Source organism: Manis pentadactyla, chromosome 5 (assembly GCF_030020395.1).
Source record: "Manis pentadactyla isolate mManPen7 chromosome 5, mManPen7.hap1, whole genome shotgun sequence".
Taxonomy (NCBI): Eukaryota; Metazoa; Chordata; class Mammalia; order Pholidota; family Manidae; genus Manis; species Manis pentadactyla.
The window spans coordinates 86,658,688-86,680,694 of record NC_080023.1 but is presented as its reverse complement, the minus strand read 5'-3'; the positions used below and the strand labels follow the sequence as shown (position 1 = coordinate 86,680,694).

The 22,007-nt window shown below is 38.6% G+C and overlaps 1 protein-coding gene and 1 pseudogene across 1 annotated transcript in view; one reads left to right on the top strand and one right to left on the bottom strand.

Annotated features, from left to right (window-relative positions):
* Positions 1-7,966, top strand: part of SLC9B1 (solute carrier family 9 member B1) — a gene marked incomplete at its 5' end in the record, with an annotated part of 67,533 nt that extends 59,567 nt beyond the window's left edge. Inside the window, 2 exons of the mRNA XM_036879174.2 lie at positions 4,773-4,909; positions 6,284-7,966. Of these exons, the coding sequence (XP_036735069.2) occupies positions 4,773-4,909; positions 6,284-6,496 (350 nt within the window). The remainder of the gene's footprint in view (positions 1-4,772; positions 4,910-6,283) is intronic.
* Positions 7,967-8,563: 597 nt separating this feature from the next.
* LOC118909069 (polyadenylate-binding protein 1-like) lies at positions 8,564-10,020 on the bottom strand (annotated as a pseudogene).
* Between the last annotated feature and the right edge of the window lie 11,987 nt (positions 10,021-22,007).

Genomic DNA, 22,007 nt, shown 5'->3' with positions numbered 1-22,007 from the left:
CAAATTGTTTTGATTACTATGACTTTGTAGTAGAGCTTGAAGTTGGGGAGTGAGATCCCCCCCCCACATTATTCTTCCTTCTCAGGATTGCTTTGGCTATTCAGGGTCTTTGGTGTTTCCATATGAATTTTTGAACTATTTGTTCCAGTTCATTGAAGAATGCTGTTGGTAGTTTGATAGGGATTGCATCGAATTTGTATATTGTTTTGGCCAGGATGGCCATTTTGACAATATTAATTCTTCCTAGCCAGAAGCATGGGATGAGTTTCCATTTGTTAGTACCTCTTTAATTTCTCTTAAGAGTGTCTTTTAGTTTTCATGGTATAGGTCTTTCACTTCCTTGGTTAGGTTTATTCCTAGGTATTTTATTCTTTTTGATGCAATTGTGAATGGAACTGTTTTCCTGATTTCTCTTTCTGTTAGTTCATTGGTAGTGTACAGGATAGCCGCAGATTTCTCTGTGTTAATTTTGTATCCTGCAACTTTGCTGTCTTCCTACATCAGTTCTAGTAGTTTTGGAGTGGAGTCTTTAGGGTTTTTTATGTACAATATCATGTCATCTGAAAATAGAGACAGTTGAACTTCTTCTTTACCAATCTGGATTCCTTGTGTTTCTTTGTTTTGGATAATTGTCATGGTTAGGACCTCCAGTACTATGGTAAATAATAGTGGAGAGAGTGGGCATCCCTGTCTTTTTCCCGATCTCAGAGGAAAAGCTTTCAGCTTCTCACTGTTCAGTATGATGTTAGCTGTGGGTTTATCATATATGGCCTTTATTATGTTGAGGTCCTTGCCCTCTATACCCATTTTGCTGAGTTTTTATCATGATTGGATGTTGAATTTTATCGAATGCTTTTTCAGCATCTATGGAGATGATCATGTGGTTTTTGTCCTTCTTTTTGTTGATGTGGTGGATGATGTTGATGGATTTTCGAATGTTGTACCATCCTTGCATCCCTGAGATGAATCCCACTTGATCATGGTGTATGATCCTTTTGTTATATTTTTGAATTCAGTTTGCTAATATTTTGTTGAGTATTTTTGCACCTCTGTTCATCAGAGATGTTGGTCTGTAATTTTTTTGGTGGGGGTCTTTGCCTGGTTTTGGTATTAGGGTGATGTTGGCTTCATAGAATGAGTTTGGGAGTATTCCCTCCTCTTCTATTTCTTGGAAAACTTAAAGGAGAATGGGTATTATGTCTTCTCTGTATGTCTGATAAAATTTCGAGGTAAATCCATCTGGCCCGGGGGTTTTGTTCTTGGGTAGTTTTCTGATTACTGTTTCAATTTCTTTGCTCATAATTGGTTTGTTTAAATTTTGTGTTTCTTCCTTGGTCAGTCTTGGAAGGTTGTATTTTTCTAGGAAATTGTCCATTTCTTCTATGTTTCCCAGCTTGTTAGCATATAGGTTTTCATAGTATTCTCTAATAATTCTTTGTATTTCTGTGGAGTCCGTCGTGATTTTTCTTTTCTGGTTTCTGATTCTGTTGATGTGTGTTGATTCTCTTTTTCTCTTAAAAAGTCTGGCTAGAGGCTTATCTGTTTTGTTTATTTTCTCAAAGAACCAGCTCTTGATTTCATTGACTTTTTTTCTATTGTATTATTCTTCTCAATTTAGTTTATTTCTTCTCTGATCTTTATTATTTCCCTCCTTCTGCTGACTTTAGGCCTTATTTGTTCTTCTTTTTCCAATTTTGATAATTGTAACATTAGACTATTCATTTGGGATTGTTCTTCCTTCTTTAAGTATGCCTGGATTGCTACATACTTTCCTCTTAAGACTGCTTTTACTGCGTCTCACAGAAGTTGGGGTTTTATGTTTTTGTTGTTATTTGTTTCCATATATTCCTTGATCTCTATTTTAATTTGGTCGTTGATCCATTGATTATTTAGGAGCATGTTGTTAAGCCTCCATGTGTTTGTGAGCCTTTTTGTTTTCTTTGTACAATTTATTTCTAGTTTTATACCTTTGTGATCTGAAAAGTTGGTTGGTAGAATTTCATTCTTTTGGAATTTACTGAGGCTTTTTTGTGGCCTAGTATGTAGTCTATTCTGGAGAATGTTCCATGTGCACTTGAGAAGAATGTGTATCCTGTTGCTTTTGGATGTAGAGTTCTATAGATGTCTATTAGGTCCATCTGTTCTAGTGTGTTGTTCAGTGCCTCTGTGTCCTTACTTATTTTCTGTCTGGTGGATCTATCCTTTGGAGTGAGTAACATGTTGAAGTGTCCTAAAATGAATACATTGCATTCTATTTCCTCCTTTAATTCTGTTAGTATTTGTTTCACATATGCTTGTGCTCCTGTGTTGGGTGTATATATATTTATAATGGTTATATCTTCTTGTTGGATTGACCCCTTTATCATTATGTGATGTCCTTCTTTATCTCTTGTTACTTTCTTTGTTTTGAAGTCTATTTTGTCTGATACTAGTACTGTAACACCTGCTTTTTTCTCCCTGTTGTTTTCATGAAATATCTTTTTCCATCCCTTGACTTTTAGTCTGTGCATGTCTTTGGGTTTTTGGTGCATTTCTTGTAAGCAGCATATAGATGGATCTTGCTTTTTTATCCATTCTATTACTCTGTGTCTTTTGATTGGTGCATTCAGTCCATTTACATTTAGGGTAACTATTAAAAGATATGTACTTATTGCCATTGCAGGCTTTAAATTTGTGGTTACCAAAGGTTCAAGGTTAGCTTCTTTACTATCTTACTGTCTAACTTAACTCACTTACTGAGCTGTTATAAACACAGTTTGATGATTCTATATTTCTCTCCCTTCTTCTTCCTCCTCCTCCATTCTTTATATGTTGGTTGTTTTATTCTGTGCTCTTTTGTGTTTCCTTTAACTGCTTTTGTGGGTAGTTGATTTTATTTTTTGCCTTTCGTTAGTATTTGGTTGGTCTGCTTTCTTTGGTGTGACTTTATTTTCTCTAGTGACATCTATTTAATCTTAGGAGTGCTCCCATCTAGAGAAGTCCCTCTAAAATATCCTGTAGAGGTGGTTTGTGGGAGGCAAATTTCCTCAACTTTTGCTTGTCTGGGAATTGTTTAGTCCCTCCTTCATATTTATATGATAATTGTGCTGGATACAGTATTCTTGGTTCAAGGCCCTTCTGTTTCATTGCATTAAATATATCATGCCATTCTCTTCTGGCCTGTAAGGTTTCTGTTGAGAAGTCTGATGATAGCCTTATGGGTTTTCCTTTGTAGGTGACCTTTTTCCTCTCTCTAGCTGCCTGTAAAACTCTGTCCATGTCCTTGATCTTTGCCATTTTAATTATTATATGCCTTGGTTTTGTCCTCCTTGAGTCCCTTCTGTTGGGAGTTCTGTGTACTTCCATAGTCTGATTGATTATTTCCTCCCCCAGTTTGGGGAAGTTTTCAGCAATTATTTCTTCAGAGACACTTTCTATCCCTTTTTCTCTGTTCTTCTTCTAGTACTCCTATAATGTGGATATGTTCCTTTTGGATTGTTCACACAGTTCTCTTAATATTGTTTCATTCCTGGAGGTCCTTTTATCTCTCTGTGCATCAGCTTCTATGCATTCCTTTTCTCTATTCCATCAGTGACTGGCTTCTTGCATCTTATCCATTCTGCTTATAAATCCTTCCAAAGATTGTTTCATTTCTGTAATCTCCCTCCAGAGATTCATCCCTTAACTCTTGCATATTTCTCTGCAGCTCCGTCAGCATGGTTATGACCTTTATTTTGGATTCTTTTTCAGGAAGATTGGTTAGTTCCACCTCCTTCTCAGGGGTTGACTCTGTAATTTTGGTCTGTATCAAATTCTTCTGCCTTTTCATGGCTATAGAGGTAGTTGTGTGGAGCTGGCACGTGTGTCAGCTGTGAGAACGTCCCTTCTTGCTGGTTTGTGGCCTTCCTCTCCTGGGAGAACTGCAACCTGTAGCGGCTTGAGCTAGGCAGCTGCACGCAAACGGGGCCTGTGAGTCTTGCCCACCCATCCGCAGTTGCTATGGGTGTGGCTGGCCTCAGTCTGCTGCTCCAATATGGCGGAGCTGTGTTGGAGGGGAAACAGGCGGGTGGCTGTTTATCGCCATGAGGGGCCTCCGAGCTGCGCTGCCACCCAGGGGGTTAGGGCGCCCAGAGTTCCCTGGGATTCCTAGCTGCTGGGCTAAGTGTCCCAAGACGCTTCTGTCCACCTGTGGGGTCTCTGTCCCTTTAAGACTTTTAAAAAGCACTCGCTTTTATTTGTTCCAGGGGCGCCAGCTTCAGGGACCCACTCACAGGTCTTACTGTCCTGTTACCCTAGTTTCCAGCACCCCATGCATGCACTGTGTGTCTGTTCTCTGGTGCGGATTGCTAGGGCTGGCTATTTAGCAGTCCTGGGCTCCCTCTCCCTCCCCGCTCTGACTCCTCTCCTCCTGCGAGGGAGCTGGGGGGATGGGCGCTCGGGTCCCACTGGGCCGCAGCTTGTATCTTACCCCCTTTGCAAGGCACTGGGTTCTTGCAGGTGTGGATATAGTCTAGCTGTTGTCCTGTGTCTTCTGGTCTCTCTTTTAGGAATAGTTGTATTTGTTGTATTTTCAAAAATATATATGGTTTTGGGTGGAGGTTTCTGCTGCTCTACTCACGCTGCCATCTTGGCTCCGCCCTCTCAAGATTATTATTTTTACATAAGAACACAAAAACAGAAAGAGGCAATCCCTTTAAAATGTGTTCAACAGTTTTACAAATCATATATCTAAGCATAAGGAATCACTTTCCCCCAAATGTTTTGTTATTTATGTTTGTTCTTATCTGTTGTAGGCATTTGTGTTGCTACCATCAGTTTGGCATTATTGGTTCGAATTTGTTTTACATTTACATTGATGTGTTTTGCTGGTTTTAATTTGAAGGAGAAAATGTTTATTGCTTTATCATGGATACCCAAAGCTACAGTCCAGGTAAGAGTATATTAAGTCATCTAAAAATTTTAATGTTGATGATTTTTTAAATTCTAAATGAAAAGTGTCACTCCAACTGCAAAATGTGGACTATTATATTAGCCTTAATTCTAAAATGCTGATTGATTATAACTACTATTAAAATTAATGTAATCTTTTAAGATCTCAGTTCTACTGAAATCAAAAAGTGTACTTTTAATGACAATACTTCCTAACTTATGAAAACATTTTCTCTTTTCCCAAAATATAAGAGAAAATACCTGAAAATAGGAAGTTTTATATTTTGCTGAATAGTGTAGAAACAAATGTTTTGGTTTAAATAGCGATACATTGATTCTTTTTAAAATATACCTTTCCTACCTCTGCCACCCACTCCACCACATATGAATGCGTGCACACAGAGGATTTTTAATTATACATTTAATTTGTATGACTATTTGATGAATGACTGAATCTCCCCACTTGACTATATAGGAAGGACAGGAACAGTATCTATTTTTTTCCATTTTTTTCTCCTAGTTCTTAACACAGTGCCTGCAAGTAGGAGGTACACAATAAACAAATATTGCATGCCTGCAAGAATGAATGATGAATGATGAATGAATGAGTAAATGAAAGAAAGGAAAATTTTGCCCTCTGATTCAATTATATCCTCCTACTAAAAGGCATTGTTACTTTTTAACCTAGCAGCATAATGTCTTGATTTCCTGTGATTCTTTTCTGTATTGTTATCCCAAAAGAGAAGGTTGAGGGCCCCCATGCATCAAGTCTCTGTGCTGTCATTGGAAAAGCAGGCCCATGGGGCCAAACGTCCTGCATGAAATACCATGTTCCTTGCCTATGACCTTAGGCAAGTCACCTCACCATCTCTCAGCACCCAGTCTGTAGATCTCAAACCTCTTCTCAGTTTTACTGTATCACACAGTCTCCTAAGTAGGAAGAACAAAGAGAAGGTGAGCAACAATATCCTAGAGAAGCATAAGAAGCCATGTGTTTTGTGTTGTCTTGTTGCCTCAAGAACCTAGTGGTACATGGTAAAGGCAGGTATCTAGTTCAGTTAGAACTCCTGGGGTACTGAGAGTAATGTGAACAATCAAAAAAAGATACTTAAACTGGAAAAGCTGAGGACAAAAATACAAAAATCATCCTCAAAATGTGTGCATGCTGATTTCACTCTCCCTTCAGACATGTTTGCTAGGAAGAATATAGAATTAATGATATTCATGAAAATTCCTCAGTAGTTTAAGTCTTATCTCTTTTCTAATAGTCTAGTACGAGGTTTTGTTTGTTTAATTTCACAGAGACATTTACTTTATTATGTTAACTTTGCTTAACATTTTTCTTTATGCCTCATCTTTTTCCCCCTGAATGCAGGCTGTGTTAGGTCCTCTGGCTCTAGAAACAGCAAGAATCAGTGCACCCCACTTGGAACCGTATTCAAAGGATGTGATGACAGTAGCATTTTTAGCCATCTTGTTCACAGCTCCAAATGGAGCTCTAATTATTGGCATACTGGGGCCCAAAGTACTTACATGCCATGATCCAAGCAAAATAAAAGTGGAATTGACAAATTTAGAAGTTCATTAAAAAGTTTATTTGCTATCACCTGCCTACTTCTTTAATGAATTATCTTACAAAAGAGAAAAATTAAAAGATACAAATATGTGGAGACTGCACATAGGACCAAGGATTTAGTAAATACGTGATTTCACTACAGAACTTTCGTATGATTTTTTATTCCAAAGTTAATAAAAATAATATGAAGTAGAATGCCCTTTTACTGTTTTCATATCTCAAGAACAAAGTAAATCTGTAAATATTCTAGGAAAGCTTAAAGTAATCTACCAGGCTGAAGTTGCTGTTGTATTATAAACTAAGCATAACAGTAAATTAAATGGACCTAATGACAGAAAGGTAAGATCGTCTAAGTCTCTAAGTAAGAGAAGTAGAACTCCCTATCAGTTTAGCAATTCAGTTAAAAATATCACCAGATGGGAATGTAAACTACTTACAGCCACTTTGAAAAACAATTTGGCATGTCCTCAAAATGTTAAACATGGATCAAACAATATAGCCCAGCAGTTCTACTCCCAGGTATATAACCAAGAGAACTGAAAACATATGTCCACACAAGCACTTGTACATGTGTGCTCACAGCAGCACTATTCACGATAGCCAGAGAGTAACAACCACCCAATGTCCATCAAAAAAAAGATCACCAGAAAAAGAAATAACAATTACAGGAATAAAACACACCAAGTTTATATGGGTCAACTAAGAAAGATTTTACGTTCTGATTTTACTGACGATCTGAATAAATAATTTGTTAAGCAAAAGAACCAAAGTTAAACTTGTATTCCTTCTGCAACACTCTTCAAATGACAGTCTGGTTTAGTACTTTTTAAATGAAACACTATCTGTAGTGTTTAATTACAGATATAAATTTAAAACACAAATGGAAAAAACCATAATTTTTCAATTAGTATAAAATACTATAGGAATTAAAGTCAGCCTGCAGGAATGAAAGATTAATAGACTATTGTCCATATGGATTTTTCTTTTCCTTAGTAATACAGAATCAACTTTTAATTCTGGCTGATGAAATCTGCTAGGCCAATATAGAATCCATCACAAGCAAAATGCAGTGTCAGTTGATTTCAAGATTCCTCTTTTTAAAGTTGGAGGGGTAACATAAAAGCTTCTCAGACAGCTTTAGTGAATGGCCTCTTAGAAACTATTCAGACTTATTTGGCAAAAGCCAAATGCAGGGAATAAACATTAATTTGGTTTCTCTCTTCCATTTTCTGTACAAGCAAAGTATTAAAACAGCACAGAATATGAAATTTATACATAAATTTGCAAAATGAGGCAACTAAAAGGCAACCAAAACTATGTATCTATTCCTATTAAGACTGAGACCTTTCACAAAATATATAACAAAAGTTGAAACACCCAGATAACTCTGGGAGAATATAAGACAGTACTGTTCTAGAAGCATTTTCTGCTATACTTTTACAACTTAGCAGAGACCCAATGCTTCATTTTCAACTATTTTTATTCTAGTACTAAAATTCTAAATATTTAAACTACATCAAAGTTTTGATTAAAATTTAAATCATGAGAGCATATTTTTACTAAAACAAAAATTAAAATATAGAGAAAACTGTCTTTTTTGTGATTTATGGATTTTTCTCTAAGTATTTAATTTATTGTTTTATATGTCCATCCAGACCAAATATTCTCCTTTTTAAGTTAGTGTTGCAGCTGTCCATACTTAATTTGAATTTGAAATTTTCTATTATAAAAGCTTTTTATAAAAATTAACTTTATTAATGTCATTTAAAAATTACAACCAGTTAACCATGTGTATAATATTCAAGTATTCAAGGTATTTAAATAAGTAAAGTAAAAATATTGTTCCATATAAATGTATCAAGTGTGTCCTTGTGTACTCACTAAATTTTTTTCACTATTTAATGAATTTTTATTAAAGCAAAAATTTTATAATCCAACTTACATTTTCTTCCTCAGTTATTAATTCTGTTATTTAAAACAGAAGTGACATTCTGAGCACAGAATGTCTTTACCACAGTAAAGAAGTACAAATTAAAAGGAATGCTTTTTTGTACTTTGCTGAAAATTGTTTTTCCCAGTATCTATAAAATAATAGTTTTCATATTTTGCTTTTTTAAATTTCTTTTGAGTGTGTTTTTAAATCAGCAAGTAATCTAGGACTAGCATTACATTTGCTAGACCTGGTATTTGCTCAATATATAAAGGCTGCAATTTCCTTTCCTTTTTAAATTTATATTTAGCAATTTTTTTCCAAAATAAGTTTTTGGTGTTTAGATATTTTTCTTCAGTGAAGCACAAGTTTCTTTTCATGGTCCCTGATTAATCTTAAAAAGTTGGAACCCCAGGGCACTGTTACTGCTACCTGGGCAGCCTGTTTAGCTTCGTGGGTTTGTAGTACCAGGACAGCTTCATCAACCTCAAAACAGACAAAAACTCTGGAGATTCAAGCATGTGAAGAAGTTCTGAATCATCTCCAACAATATGCCAGTGATTTTAACCGACGAGGGTAGGGTGCGTGGCTTGAATAAGAGGAAGCAAGTGTTCACCCAAATTTGCTTATCACTTCTGAGGGGCAGATGCCAACACAGCAGCAAAGGCTCCTGACAGTGTGCATGATTAGCAGGCTGCTGCATGCTGATCTGCGGCTGTGCATTAAGACGTTGTTGAGGACCGTAAACTCCTGCAGCGTATACTGTGGAAGAGTAAGGAGTGCAGGAGTAGCTACAGAGCAGCTGCCGTGCTCTGTGTTTACGTGTTAGCAACACTGTTGACACGATTTGTGGAATCTGTGAAAAAGCTGAGCTCATAATGCTATATGGTGATCTAGGAGCTGCTGGACAGATAGCACTGGACATATTTTGGACTGGAATAAGAAGTCCAGCACCGTGAGCGGTCCAGTGAGGACTTGGTCTCAGTTGAGCAATTTGGCTAGGAAGATAACATGCAGTGTGATTGAGAATCTGTGGGATGTCTGTCAAAGTAATCTGAAGGGGGAATGTGTTTGTGGCTAGTGTTTTAAGTTTGGTACTAGCTGCTCCGTCACCACAAGAGCCGGAAGTCCCCTGTATTCTTTCCATGTCAGCTCATGATTTTTAAATATGCAGTGTATTTCAGCCCATCATTATTTAGTTTTTGATTCTCAGATTGTCCTATATTTGGCCCTTGGGTCCCCTTCACATTTGTTTCTGTACTTTTTGGACATGACGCCATAGTGTTGGAATGCTTTCTTATTTTCAGGCATAACAAGTTATTCCAGATTCATATTGCACTTTCCCTACTCCAGATATGGAGTCAGCTATTCTCCAAAAACACTGGTAACTTTCTATGAGAAAGGGTATGTTGAAATCAGTATCTGGGGGCCAGGGATGCTCACTGTTACTGGAGTATCATTGCATCTAGTCCTTTCCAGTAAACATTACTAAGAAATACATGTTTTAGAATTTAACAGTTCACGCTTTCACTATAGAATAGCAAGTGTTGTTTTCAGTGTTCATGATTTTAGAATATAATTCATAGCACTGATTATATTTAGTCAGAATCCCCTCAGTGATGATTACTGAAGTGAAAAAGTATTATATGAAACAATGCAATTATAGGACATAGGTTCTGTAAAATGACTAGATATTTTAGTTTCCTAAATTATCATAGTTTTTAAATAATTTAAAATATGAAACTATAAAAAACATGAGATCAACTTGATATTTCTAATTCAAATGTAGCATAGGTTTTTGCCTAACCTCTTTTTTCCCTAAACTGAATATTTTGGTTCCTAATATTATATTTATTAGCTTTATCTTAGAGTATTCAAAAACTTCAAAATAACAATACCAATATTATTATTTATAATAAACTATTGAACTAAATTTAAGATACATTGTAGTTCTTTTTGTCCATAGACTGTATCTCACCAAAAATATTCACTAAAGACTGAATTCTAAAGTTCCTTGATATAATTATTTCTGTAACTACAATATATATGGTTCCAAAATTTGTTTTTAAATTTCCTGTTTTAAAATGGATTCTCCCCTAGAGCTTCTAAAAAGTTCTTCCAGGAAGACCTTCCTGGAGCAGCCCTGTCAACACTTGATTTTTGCCATTGAGATCTGTGTTGGACTTCTGACCTATGGTCTGTAAGATAATAAGTTTCTTTGGTCATAAGCAAAAAATAATAATAATAAATAAATTTCCTGTTTTAAAATTCCTGTGTCCAAACTTCCCCTTCTTATCAGGAATCCAGTCATATTTAAGATTTAAGTATGACTTTGGAATATGTAAGGCATTTATGTGGTTTAAAAGTCAAAACTAATGAAAGGTATTTTGGAGAACTCTTATTTTCCTGTCCCTTAAAAATTCTACCCCAATTTCTATATTTAATTTCTGGGTTCTTCTTCTTTATCTTCTTCTTCTTATTTTTTTTTTGTATCATTAATCTACAATTAAATGAGGAACATTATGTTTACTAGGTTCCCCCCTTCACCAAATCTGCCCAACAACCCCCATTAGAGTCACTGTCCATCAGAGTAGTAAGACGCTGTGAAATCACTACTTGTCTTCTCTCTGTTGCAAAGCCCTCCCCATACTGCCCCCCACGTTATACGTGCTAATCATAATGCCCCCTTTCTTTTTCACCCCCCTTATCCTTCCCTTCCCACCCATTCTCCCCAGTCCCTTTCCCTTTGGTAACTGTTAGTCCATTCTTGGGTTCTGTGAGTCTGCTGCTGTTTTGTTCCTTCAGTTTTTTCTTCTGTTCTTATACTACACATATGAGTGAAATCATTTGGTACTTGTCTTTTTCCACCTGGCTTATTTCACTAAGCATAATACCCTCTAGCTCTATCCATGTTGTTGCAATGGTAGGATTTGTTTTCTTCTTATGTCTAAATAATATTCCATTGTGTATATGTACCACATCTTCTTTATCCATTCATCTACTGATGTACACTTATGTTGCTTCCATTTCTTGCCAATTGTAAATAGTGCTGCGATAAACATAGGATTGCATCTGTCTTTTTCAAACTGGGCTGCTGCATTCTTAGGGTAAATTCCTAGAAGTGGAATTCCTGGGTCAAATGGTATTTCTATTTTGAGCTTTGTGAGGGACCTCCACACTGCTTTCCACAATGGTTGAACTAATTTACATTCCCACGAGCAGTGTAGGAGGGTTCCCCTTTCTCCACAACCTCGCCAACATTTCTGGTTGTTTGTCTTTTGGATGATAGCCATCCTTACTGGTGTGAGGTGATATCTCATTGTGGATTTAATTTGCATTTCTCTGATGATTAGTGATGTGGAGCATCTTTTCATGTGTCTGTTGGCCATCTGAATTTCTTCTTCAGAGAACTGTGTGTTCAGCTCCTCTGCCCATTTTTTAATTGGCTTATTTGCTTTTTGTTTGTTGAGGTGTGTGAGCTCTTTATATATTTTGGATGTCAACCCTTTAACAGATATGTCATTTATGAATATATTCTCCCATACTGTAGGATGCCTTTTTGTTCTGTTGATGGTGTCCTTTGCTGTACAGAAGCTTGTCAGCTTGATATAGTCCCACTTGTTCATTTTTGCTTTTGTTTCCCTTGCCCAGGGAGATATATTCATGAAGAAGTCATTCATGTTTATGTCCTAGAGATTTTTGCCTATGTTTTTTTATGAGTTTTATGGTTTCATGACTTACATTCAGGTCTTTGATCCATTTCGAATTTACTTTTGTGTATGGGGTTAGAAAATGACCTGTTTCATTCTCTTATATGTACTGTCCAGTTTTTCCAACACCATCTGATGAAGAGGCCTTCATTTCCCCATTGTATGTCCATGGCTCCTTTTTCATACATTAATTGACCAAAAATGTTTGGGTTAATGTCTGGAGTCTCTATTCTGTTCCACTGGTCTGTGGGTCTGTTCTTGGGCCAGTACCAAATTGTCTTGATTACTGTGGATTTGTAGTAGAGCTTGAAGTTGGGGAGCCATATCCCCCCCACTTTATTCTTCCTTCTCAGGATTGCTTTCGCTATTCGGGGTCTTTGGTGGTTCCATATGAATTTTAGAACTATTTGTTCCAGTTCATTGAAGAATGCTGTTGGTAATTTGATAGGGATTGCACAAATCTCTATATTGCTTTGGGCAGGATGGCCATTTTGACAATATTAATTTTTCCTAGCCAAGAGCATGGGATGAGTTTCCATTTGTTAGTGTCCCCTTTAATTTCTCTTAAGAGTGTCTTGTAGATTTCAGGGTATAGGTCTTTCACTTCCTTGGTTAGGTTTATTCCTAGGTATTTTATTTTTTTTGATGTAATTGTGAATGGATTGTTTTCCTGATTTCCCTTTCAGTTAGTTCATTTTTAGTGAATAGGAAAACCACAGATTTCTGTGTATTAATTTTGTATCCTGGAACTTTGCAGAATTCAGATATTAGTTCTAGTAGTTTTGGAGTGGAGTTTTTAGGGTTTCTTATGTATAATATCATGTCATCTGCAAATAGTGAGAGTTTAACTTCTTCTTTACCAATCTGGATTCCTTGTATTTCTTTGTTTTGTCTAATTGCCATGGCTAGGACCTCCAGTACTATGTTGAATAACAGTGGGGAGAGTGGGCATCCCTGTCTTGTTCCAGATCGCAGAGGAAAAGCTTTCAGCTTCTCACTGTTCAGTATGATGTTGGCTGTGGGTTTATCATAGATGGCCTTTATTATGTTGAGGTACTTGCCCTCTATACCCATTTTGTTGAGAGTTTTTATCATGAATGGATGTTGAATTTTGTTGAATGCTTTTTCAGCATCTATGGAGATGATCATGTGGTTTTTGTCCTTCTTTTTGTTTATGTGGTGGATGATGTTGATGGATTTTCAAATGTTGTACCATCTTTGCATCCCTGAGATGAATCCCACTTGATCATGGTGTATGATCCTCTTGATGTATTTTTGAAATCGGTTTGCTAACATTTTGTTGAGTATTTTTGCATCTCTGTTCATCAGGGATATTGGTGTTTAATTTTCTTTTTTGGTGGCGTCTTTGCCTGGTTTTGGTATTAGGGTGAGGCTGGCTTCATAGAATGAGTTTGGAAGTATTCCCTCTTCTTCTATTTTTTGGAAAACTTTAAGGAGAATGGGTATTATGTCTTCTCTGTATTTTTGATAAAATTCTGCAGTAAATCTATCTGGCCCGGGGTTTTGCTGTTGGTTATTTTTTTGATTACCGCTTCAATTTCATTGCTGGTAATTGGTCTGTTAAGATGTTCTGTTTATTCCTTGGTCAGTCTTGGAAGGTTGTATTTTTCTAGGAAGTTGTCCATTTCTCCTAGGTTTCCCAGCTTGTTAGCATATAGGTTTTCATAGTATTCTCTAATAATTCTTTGTATTTCTGTGGGGTCCATCGTGATTTTTCCTTTCTTGTTACTGATTCTGTTGATGTGTGTTGATTCTCTTTTTCTCTTAACAAGTCTGGCTAGAGGCTTATCTGTTTTGTTTATTTTCTCAAAGAACCAGCTCTTGATTTCATTGATTTTTTTTCTATTGTATTATTCTTCTCAATTTAGTTTATTTCTTCTCTGATCTTTATTATGTCCCTCCTTCTGCTGACTTTAGGCCTCCTTTGTTCTTCTTTTTCCAATTTCAATAATTGTGACTTTGGACTATTCATTTGATATTGTTCTTCCTTCTTTAAAATTGCCTGGATTGCTATATACTTTTCTCTTAAAACTGCTTTCACTGTGTCCCACAGAAGTCGGGGCTTTGTGTTGTTGTTGTCATTTGTTTCCATATATTGCTTGATCTCTATTTTAATTTGTTCATTGATCCATTGATTATTTAGGAGCATGTTGTTAAGCCTCCATGTTTTTTGAAGCCTTTTTGCTTACTTTGTACAATTTATTTCTAGTTTTATACCTTTTTGGTCTGAGAAGTTGGTTGGTAGAATTTCATTTTGAATTTACTGGTGCTCTTTTTTTGGCCTAGTATATGGTTTATTCTGGATAATGTTCCATGTGCACTTGAGAAGAATGTGTATCCTGATACTTTTGGGTGTAGAGCTCTATAGATGTCTATTAGGTCCATCTGTTCTAGTGTGTTGTTCAGTGCCTCTGTGTTCTTACTTATTTTCTGTCTGGTGGATCTGTCCTTTGGAGTGAATGGTGTGTTAAAGTCTCCCAAAATGAATGCATTGCATTCCATTTCCTCCTTTAGTTCTGTTAGTATTTGTTTCACATATGCCGGTGCTCCTGTGTTGGGTGCATATATATTTATAATGGTTATATCCTCTTGTTGGACAGACCCCTTTATCATTATATAATGTCCTTCTTTATCTCTTGTTACTTTCTTTGTTTTGAATTCTATTTTGTCTGATACTAGTGCTACAACACCTGCCTTTTTCTCCCTGTTGTTTTCATGAAATGTCTTTTTCCATCCCTTGACTTTTAGTCTGTGCATGTCTTTGGGTTTGAGGTGGGTCTCTTGTAAGCAGCATATAGATGGGTCTTGCTTTTTTATCCATTCTATTACTCTGTGTCTTTTGATTGGTGCATTCAGTCCATTTACATTTAGGGTCATTACTGAAAAATATGTACTTATTGCCATTGCAGGCTTTAGATTTGTGGTTACCAAAGGTTCAAGGTTAGCTTCTTTACTATCTTACTGTCTAACTTAACTCGCTAATTGAGCTATTATAAACACTGTTTGATGTTTCTTTATTTCTCTCCTTATTTATTCCTCCTCCTCCATTCTTTATATGTTAGGTGTTTTATATTATGCTCTTTTGTGTTTCCTTTAACTGCTTTTATGGGTAGTTGATTTTAGTTTTTGCCTTTCGTTAGTATTTGGTTGGTCCACTTTCTTTGGTGTGATTTTATTTTCTCTAGTGACATCTCTTTAATCTTAGGAGTGCTCCCATCTAGAGAAGTCCCTCTAAAATAACCTGTAGAGGTGGTTTGTGGGAGGCAAATTCCCTCAACTTTTGCTTGTCTGGGAATTTTTTAATCCTCCTTCATATTTATATGATAATTGTGCTGGATACAGTATTCTTGGTTCAAGGCCCTTCTCTTTCACTGCATTAAATATATCATGCCATTCTCTTCTGGCCTGTAAGGTTTCTGTTGAGAAGTCTGATGATAGCCTTATGGGTTTTCCTTTGTAGGAGACCTTTTTTCTTTCTCTGGCTGCCTTTAATACTCTGTCCTTGTCCTTAATCTTTGCCGTTTTAATTATTATGTGTCTTGATGTTGTCCTCCTTGGGTCCCTTCTATTGGGAGTTCTGTGTGTTTCCGTGGTCTGAGCAACTATTTCGTCCCCCAGTTTGGGGAAGTTTTCATCAATTATTTCTTCAAATACACTTTCTATCCCTTTTCTCTCTCTTCTTCTTCTGGTACCCCTATAATGCAGATGTTGTTCCATTTGGATTGGTCACACATTTCTCTTAGTATTCTTTCATTCCTGGAGATGCTTTTATCTCTCTCTGCATCAGCTTCTTTGCATTCCTGTTCTCTGATTTCTATTACATTAATGGCCTCTTGCACCTCATCCAGTCTGCTCTTATGTCCTTCCAGAGACTGTTTTATTTCTGTCTCATCCCTCCCAACTTTATCCGTTAGCTCTTGCATTTTTCTCTGCAGCTCCATCAGCATGGTTATGACCTTTATTTTGAATTCTTTTTCAGGTAAATTGGTTAAATCTATCTCCCCAGATTCCCTCTCAGGGGATGTCTGTATGGTTCTAGTCTGGATCAAATTCTTCTGCCTTTCCATGGCGATAGAGGTACTCATGGGCAGTTGCCACGTGTGTCAGCTGAGAGAACAAAGTTCTTTCCTGCTTGCTTGTCGCCTTCCTCTCCTGTGAGAATGGTGAGCCCTAGCGGCTTGTGCTGGGCAGCTGTTCACCAATGGGGCCTCTGAGTCTGGCCTGGGCGGCTGTGGAGGGGGCTTTGCGCAGCTGCTGTGGGCATGGCTGGTCTCATTCTGCTGCTCCGCTATCCAGGACTGCACCAGAGGGTGAACGGGCAGGAGGCTATTTATCACCATGAGGGGCCTCAGAGCTGCACTGGTGCCCAGGGTGTTAGGGCACCCAAAGTTCCCCTGGGATTCCCAGCTGCTGGGTGAGTGTGCCATGATGCTTCTGTCCAGCTGTGAGGCTCCTGTCCCTGTAAGACTTTCAAAAACCACTCACTTTTCTTTTCCCCCATGGGCGCTGGCTGTGGGAACCTGCCTGCAGGTTTTACTGTTCCATTTTCCTAGTATCCAGCACACCACGCACTTTGTGTCTGCCCTCCCATTGCGGATGACTAGGGCTGGGTATTTAGCAGTCCTGGGCTCCCACTTCCTCCCTACTCCAACTCCTCTCCTCCTGCTGGGGAGCTCGGGTGGGGGGTGCCCTTGGGTCCTGCTGGGATGCAGCTTGTATTTTACCCCCTTTGTGAGGCACTGGGTTCTCGCAGGTGTAGATGTAGCCTGGCTGTTATACTGTATTTTCTAGTCTCTCTTTTAGGAATAGTTGTATTTGTTGTATTTTCAAAAATATATATGGTTTTGGGAGGAGATTTCAGCTGCCCTACTCACACTGCCATCTTGGCTCTTCCCATCCTTCTTTTTCTTATATTTTTAACAATTATACACAAATAGGAATTTATTGTTGAAATCTACACCCCTCTAATTATACAAATGGAACCATACTGTATATATTTTTCTGTCCTGGGAAGTACAGACATAAATTGACCTCACTCCTGTTTACCACTCAATAGTAGTACATTGTGGCTATGTCACAATTAGTTTAAGCAGTCTACTGATAAATGTTCCTTCCAATCTTTTGCTGCTGTAAATAATCCCCAGATAAATAAACACATGAGTTTGTGTTGTGTGTGTGTGTGTATATGTATGTGTGTGCGCACACTTAGGCAGTCTTTTCCAGGGTTACAACAAAAGCATATGTTGTCAAACTTCATAGTTTTTGCCATTCTAATAAAGGACAGATGGTATTTCAGTATAATTTTAAGTTTGTCTGATTATGAGTGAGTGGGTATCTTAAGTTTAAAGGCCATTTGCCTTTCTTTTTCTGCAAACTATCTGTTCATATCTTTTGTCCATTCATCAAAGTTTTGGTATTTTTCTATTTTAAAAGGATCTTTACATTGGAGAGAATAGCCAATTATCTGTGATACAAATTATAAATATTTTTTCCAGTTTTTCTATGGTGCTTCCTTTGTTAAGAGTTTTCATATAGTGAATACATGAAACTTTTTCTTTATGGTTCTAAATATTGATTCATAGTTAGAAAGGTGTTTACTCATTTTCCCCCCGGCACACTGATAGTTTTGTTTTTTACTTTTACTTCTCTGATGCATTTCAAATTTATCCTGATATGTGACATGCGGTATGGATTCAATGTTACCTTTTTCCAAAGATTATCCAGTTCTCTGATACAGTGTTAGCTTAGAATAGCTGCCAAAATAAAGTACCAAAAACTGGGTGACTTAAGACAACAAACATTTATTCTCTCACAGTTCTGGGGGCTGAAAGTCCAACATCAAGGGGTCAGCAGAGACATGTTCCCTCCAAAGCTTCCAGAGGAAGCTTAAGGCATCTGCCATATCACTAGAGATTTTAAGGAAGTTCAGTAATCTGGGGTAGGTCTAAAGTTAAGGACAAATTATGGCATCTCACATTGTCACCGTGAAGAAGGAAGTACCTGCAGTATACACATCAGTTTAAAAATTTGATATCTTTAGGCCTAATATCTTGTCAACAATACCTCATAAGGCTCTTTGGGCTTTAGAGGCTGCATGTTCCAAACTTAGGAACACTGCTCTGACATATTCGCGGAGTGACAGAGGCTTCCAGCTTTTATAGGAGCTCAGAGCAGGAAAGACTTCTGTAGCTGATCCAGGCTACAATGCAAGCAACTCTACAATTCGGGGCACACAATCCAGGAGGCCCTACGATATTAGAGGTACACACAATGGAAAAAAATACCAAGTGGAGTTTATGGCAAACCCCAATAGGAGAATCACAACATAGTCCCATAGGGTTCTCCTGCAAGGCCATGCTATCTTCTGATAATTATATGTCATATAATTATATGGCTTAATTATACACATTAGTAATAGTTCCTGGAATGCTACTGGACTGACCTGACAATGGGAATTGAGTGACAATGTAGCTAGAACTTTCCATCACGAGCTGGGTTTTTTAGATCTGTTGTAGCTTGTGGTGGTCCTGCGCACCCCTTAGCCTGTGGGTGCACCTCTCCAATCATCCTCACACAGCATTCTCCCTGTGTGTTTCTGCATCATCCTCCCTTTGGGTGTGTCTGTTCCTGTGTACAAATTTCCCCTTCTTATCAGGGCATCAAGTCATATGGATTGGGCTCAGCCTACCACAGTATGGCCTCACCTTCACTTATTCCATCTGCAATGATCCTCTTTCTAAAGGTCACATTCTGTGGTACTGGGGGGTTAGGATGTCAACACAATTTTTGGAGGACACAATTTAACCTATAAGTACCATTTATTAAAATATCTATCCTTCTCCCCATGTGATTTGAAATGTCTACTTTATCATATATTAAATTTCCATATATATGCTTGAGTCCATTTCTGTAGTTTTATTCTATTTCACTGATTTATCTATTCACTGACTAATCCCAGAAAATTAAAGTTTTAGTAGCTTTATAGTATGTTTGAATATCTGGCAGAGCTAACTACTCTCAATGCTCCTTTTTCCCTATGACTTTCCTTGATTATTTATTTTCTTTAAGAACTTTCAGATGAACTGAAAGTTCATATTACTCTGCGGGCATCTTGAGAACAGTGTGTAGCAATGTGCAGTAAAGTAGTCAATCCAATATCTACTGCACAGGGAAAGACATATAGAATGAGCCTGTGGATCAGGGAACCTAAATGCTTTTCATGAAAGTATTGAATAGACCGTGTTTAAGTGACTTAAACTTGTCTCAGGGCATGAGTACTGTTGCATTTAATACACTTGCTACTGCATTAATTTATACTGCACATTATACTCCAATGGTAAGAGCATTCTTGTTAATGCCATATTATTTTTTTATAAAAATATTTTTGCTGTGCTTCATCAGAGGAGTTATTGATAATTGAAATATACACACAAGAATTATTTAATGTGTGGGAACATTTAGGCTATGGATAGCCATCTGTATCGTTATATTAAAGAATAATCTATTAGTAAGATAGTTATATATTTAAGGTATAGTTTTTTTAAGGTATAGTTTTCAAGGGTATTTGTATGTTCTGGAGAGGACTTTAGAATTACAGAATACAGGAGCTAGAATACACTTGGTGATCATTTAGCCTAACCTCCCTCATCTTCCAGATGAGAAAATTGAAGCCCAGATACATTGTTACTGCTCAGTGCTCCAGTCTGGGCCTCAAAACCACTTTCAGCGGCTCTTCAAAGCCTCTTTCAGTGGCTTTCTGCTCAGATAACTTTCTAAACTTCAGGCACCCTCACTGACCACATCCTTATATCCTGTTCTCCCACCAACACTCCCACTCTGTATCAGCTTATCTCAAGTTTTGTCTTTTTTTCCGTCCACTTTAACATGTTAACTAAAATTCTATTAGCAACAATTAATATGAATTCCAATCAAGTAGTCATTGAATATGTGCTGCCCCCAAGGAATTTGCGCTACAGAATTCCTTTTGTCTGAAAGACACTCCCACAGAGGATCTCAGGATCCTCTTTAAAGACAGACAACATTCAAAGCAGGCAGGGGAATGAGTGCCTTGCACTGGAGAGGTGTCTGAGCTACACGTCACAGAGCATACTATGTCCATCCCTTGCACCATTTGCATCTATTGCTTTATGTAATTTCACTCCCTCTAGGAAAATCTCCTCCAGGATTCTGGTTGGTTCTTCTGCTGGGGAAGTTTGTGAAAGGAACATTAGGGGGATGAACCACAGCCCCTTAGCTCCGCAGCTGGTCTTGTACCTTCAGCTGATCATCACCCTCCTCTACTGTCCATGTGTCTCTTCTCATTCCTCCCACCCTTGGCCTGCTCCTCTGCTGATCTTGGTCACTACCTGTTGGGACGGCCCAGATCACCATCCCTGAGGGGTCTGGGCCCAGGTCACCTTCCTCTCTGGCTCCAAGTGGAATCCCCTGCTCAGTCATGGCTGTTACACTTGTCTACTTAAGTAGAGTCATCAAAACTGAACAAGAAATTACCTGCAGATACCCTAATGGATCACATGCATGCCAAACACATTCCTCTCTTCTGTAAGGATGGAGGCACAAGGGAAGGGGTGAGCTTGATGGACAAGCTCAGGCCTCACGAGGCAAAGAGACCAACAGGTTCTGGTCTGACAACATTCCAGAGCCTGATCGGATAACCCTCCCAACTAGAGCCCTTCCCCCAAGCTAAGAGATTAGAGGTAACTTTCCAGTACCTGGCTAAAAGCCAATGAGAGACCCCTATGTACCCTAGGTGAGCCAATCCTCACGCCACTGTACACCTTTGCTCTCCCTCCTGCTGCCTTCTTTAACGACTTGCTGCCTGCCCTGCTGGGTGTGACTTCCCCGGCCTGTGTTTCAGACAGAGGAACATCACCCGGGATTGCATTCAAATAAACTGTCTGGCCCTTTGTTGCCTCTCTTTGCCTGCTTATTTCGGTTGGAATTTATTGGAATTTATCTTACATTTGGTGCCAAAATCCCAGGAAGGAGCATGAGGGCGGGGCCCTGACTGGCCACTGGTAGCCCCGCCCCCTCCTTCCCCAACCCGGGACCTCAGCCTGCTCTCCGCTGCATGGACTTTTTTCCGGTGAGTCCCTCAGTTTCCCCTGGTCTGTTTCCCTTCCTAATTCTGTTTTACCTGGTCTGTTAGAAATCATATGTACGTCCAGGAGCATCCGGCCCCTGGGCATTTGGCCCACACTCTGCGGGCATCCGGCCTGCCCCTGGCCCTGCGGTGTGGGAGACATCCCTACCCCAGGCCCCAGGATGTCTCCCCTGACTTGGCACACTTGGGACGCTGGGCACTCCTCTCAGCAGGATTAGTTGGGGGGTGACGCAGACATGGGGAACCAGCCCTCAAAAGCGGAGGCCCAGACCCCATTGTGGTGTTTCATTTCTAATTTGGCTACTCTATATTTGTCCCGGGAAGTTCACAAATGGAAGCTGGTCTTCCTTTGCTCTCAGGCCTGGCCTCAGTATCCCTTGGACAACCAATCTCGCTGGCCCCCTGAGGGAACTTTTGATTTTGGCCTCCTCACCGACTTAACTAATTATTGCCATCAGAGCAGAAAGTGGAGTGAAATCCCATATGTGCAGGCTTTTTGGACTCTGTGCACCTGCCATATTTGTGTGCTAAGTGTACTCCTTCCCAAGTTTTGTTAGCCCAGGCCTCCGCCAAAAACTGCCAATCTCTACCACTCCTATTACTGGGAGGCTCTTCTCTGACGGACTCGGTGGAGGATCTCGGCTACCCCCCTTCCCACTCCTCCAGGCCCATCATGGGGGCCAGCTCCCTTCCTCAATGTATATCTCCTCCATCTTGTTCTCCTTCTCTTCCAATTTC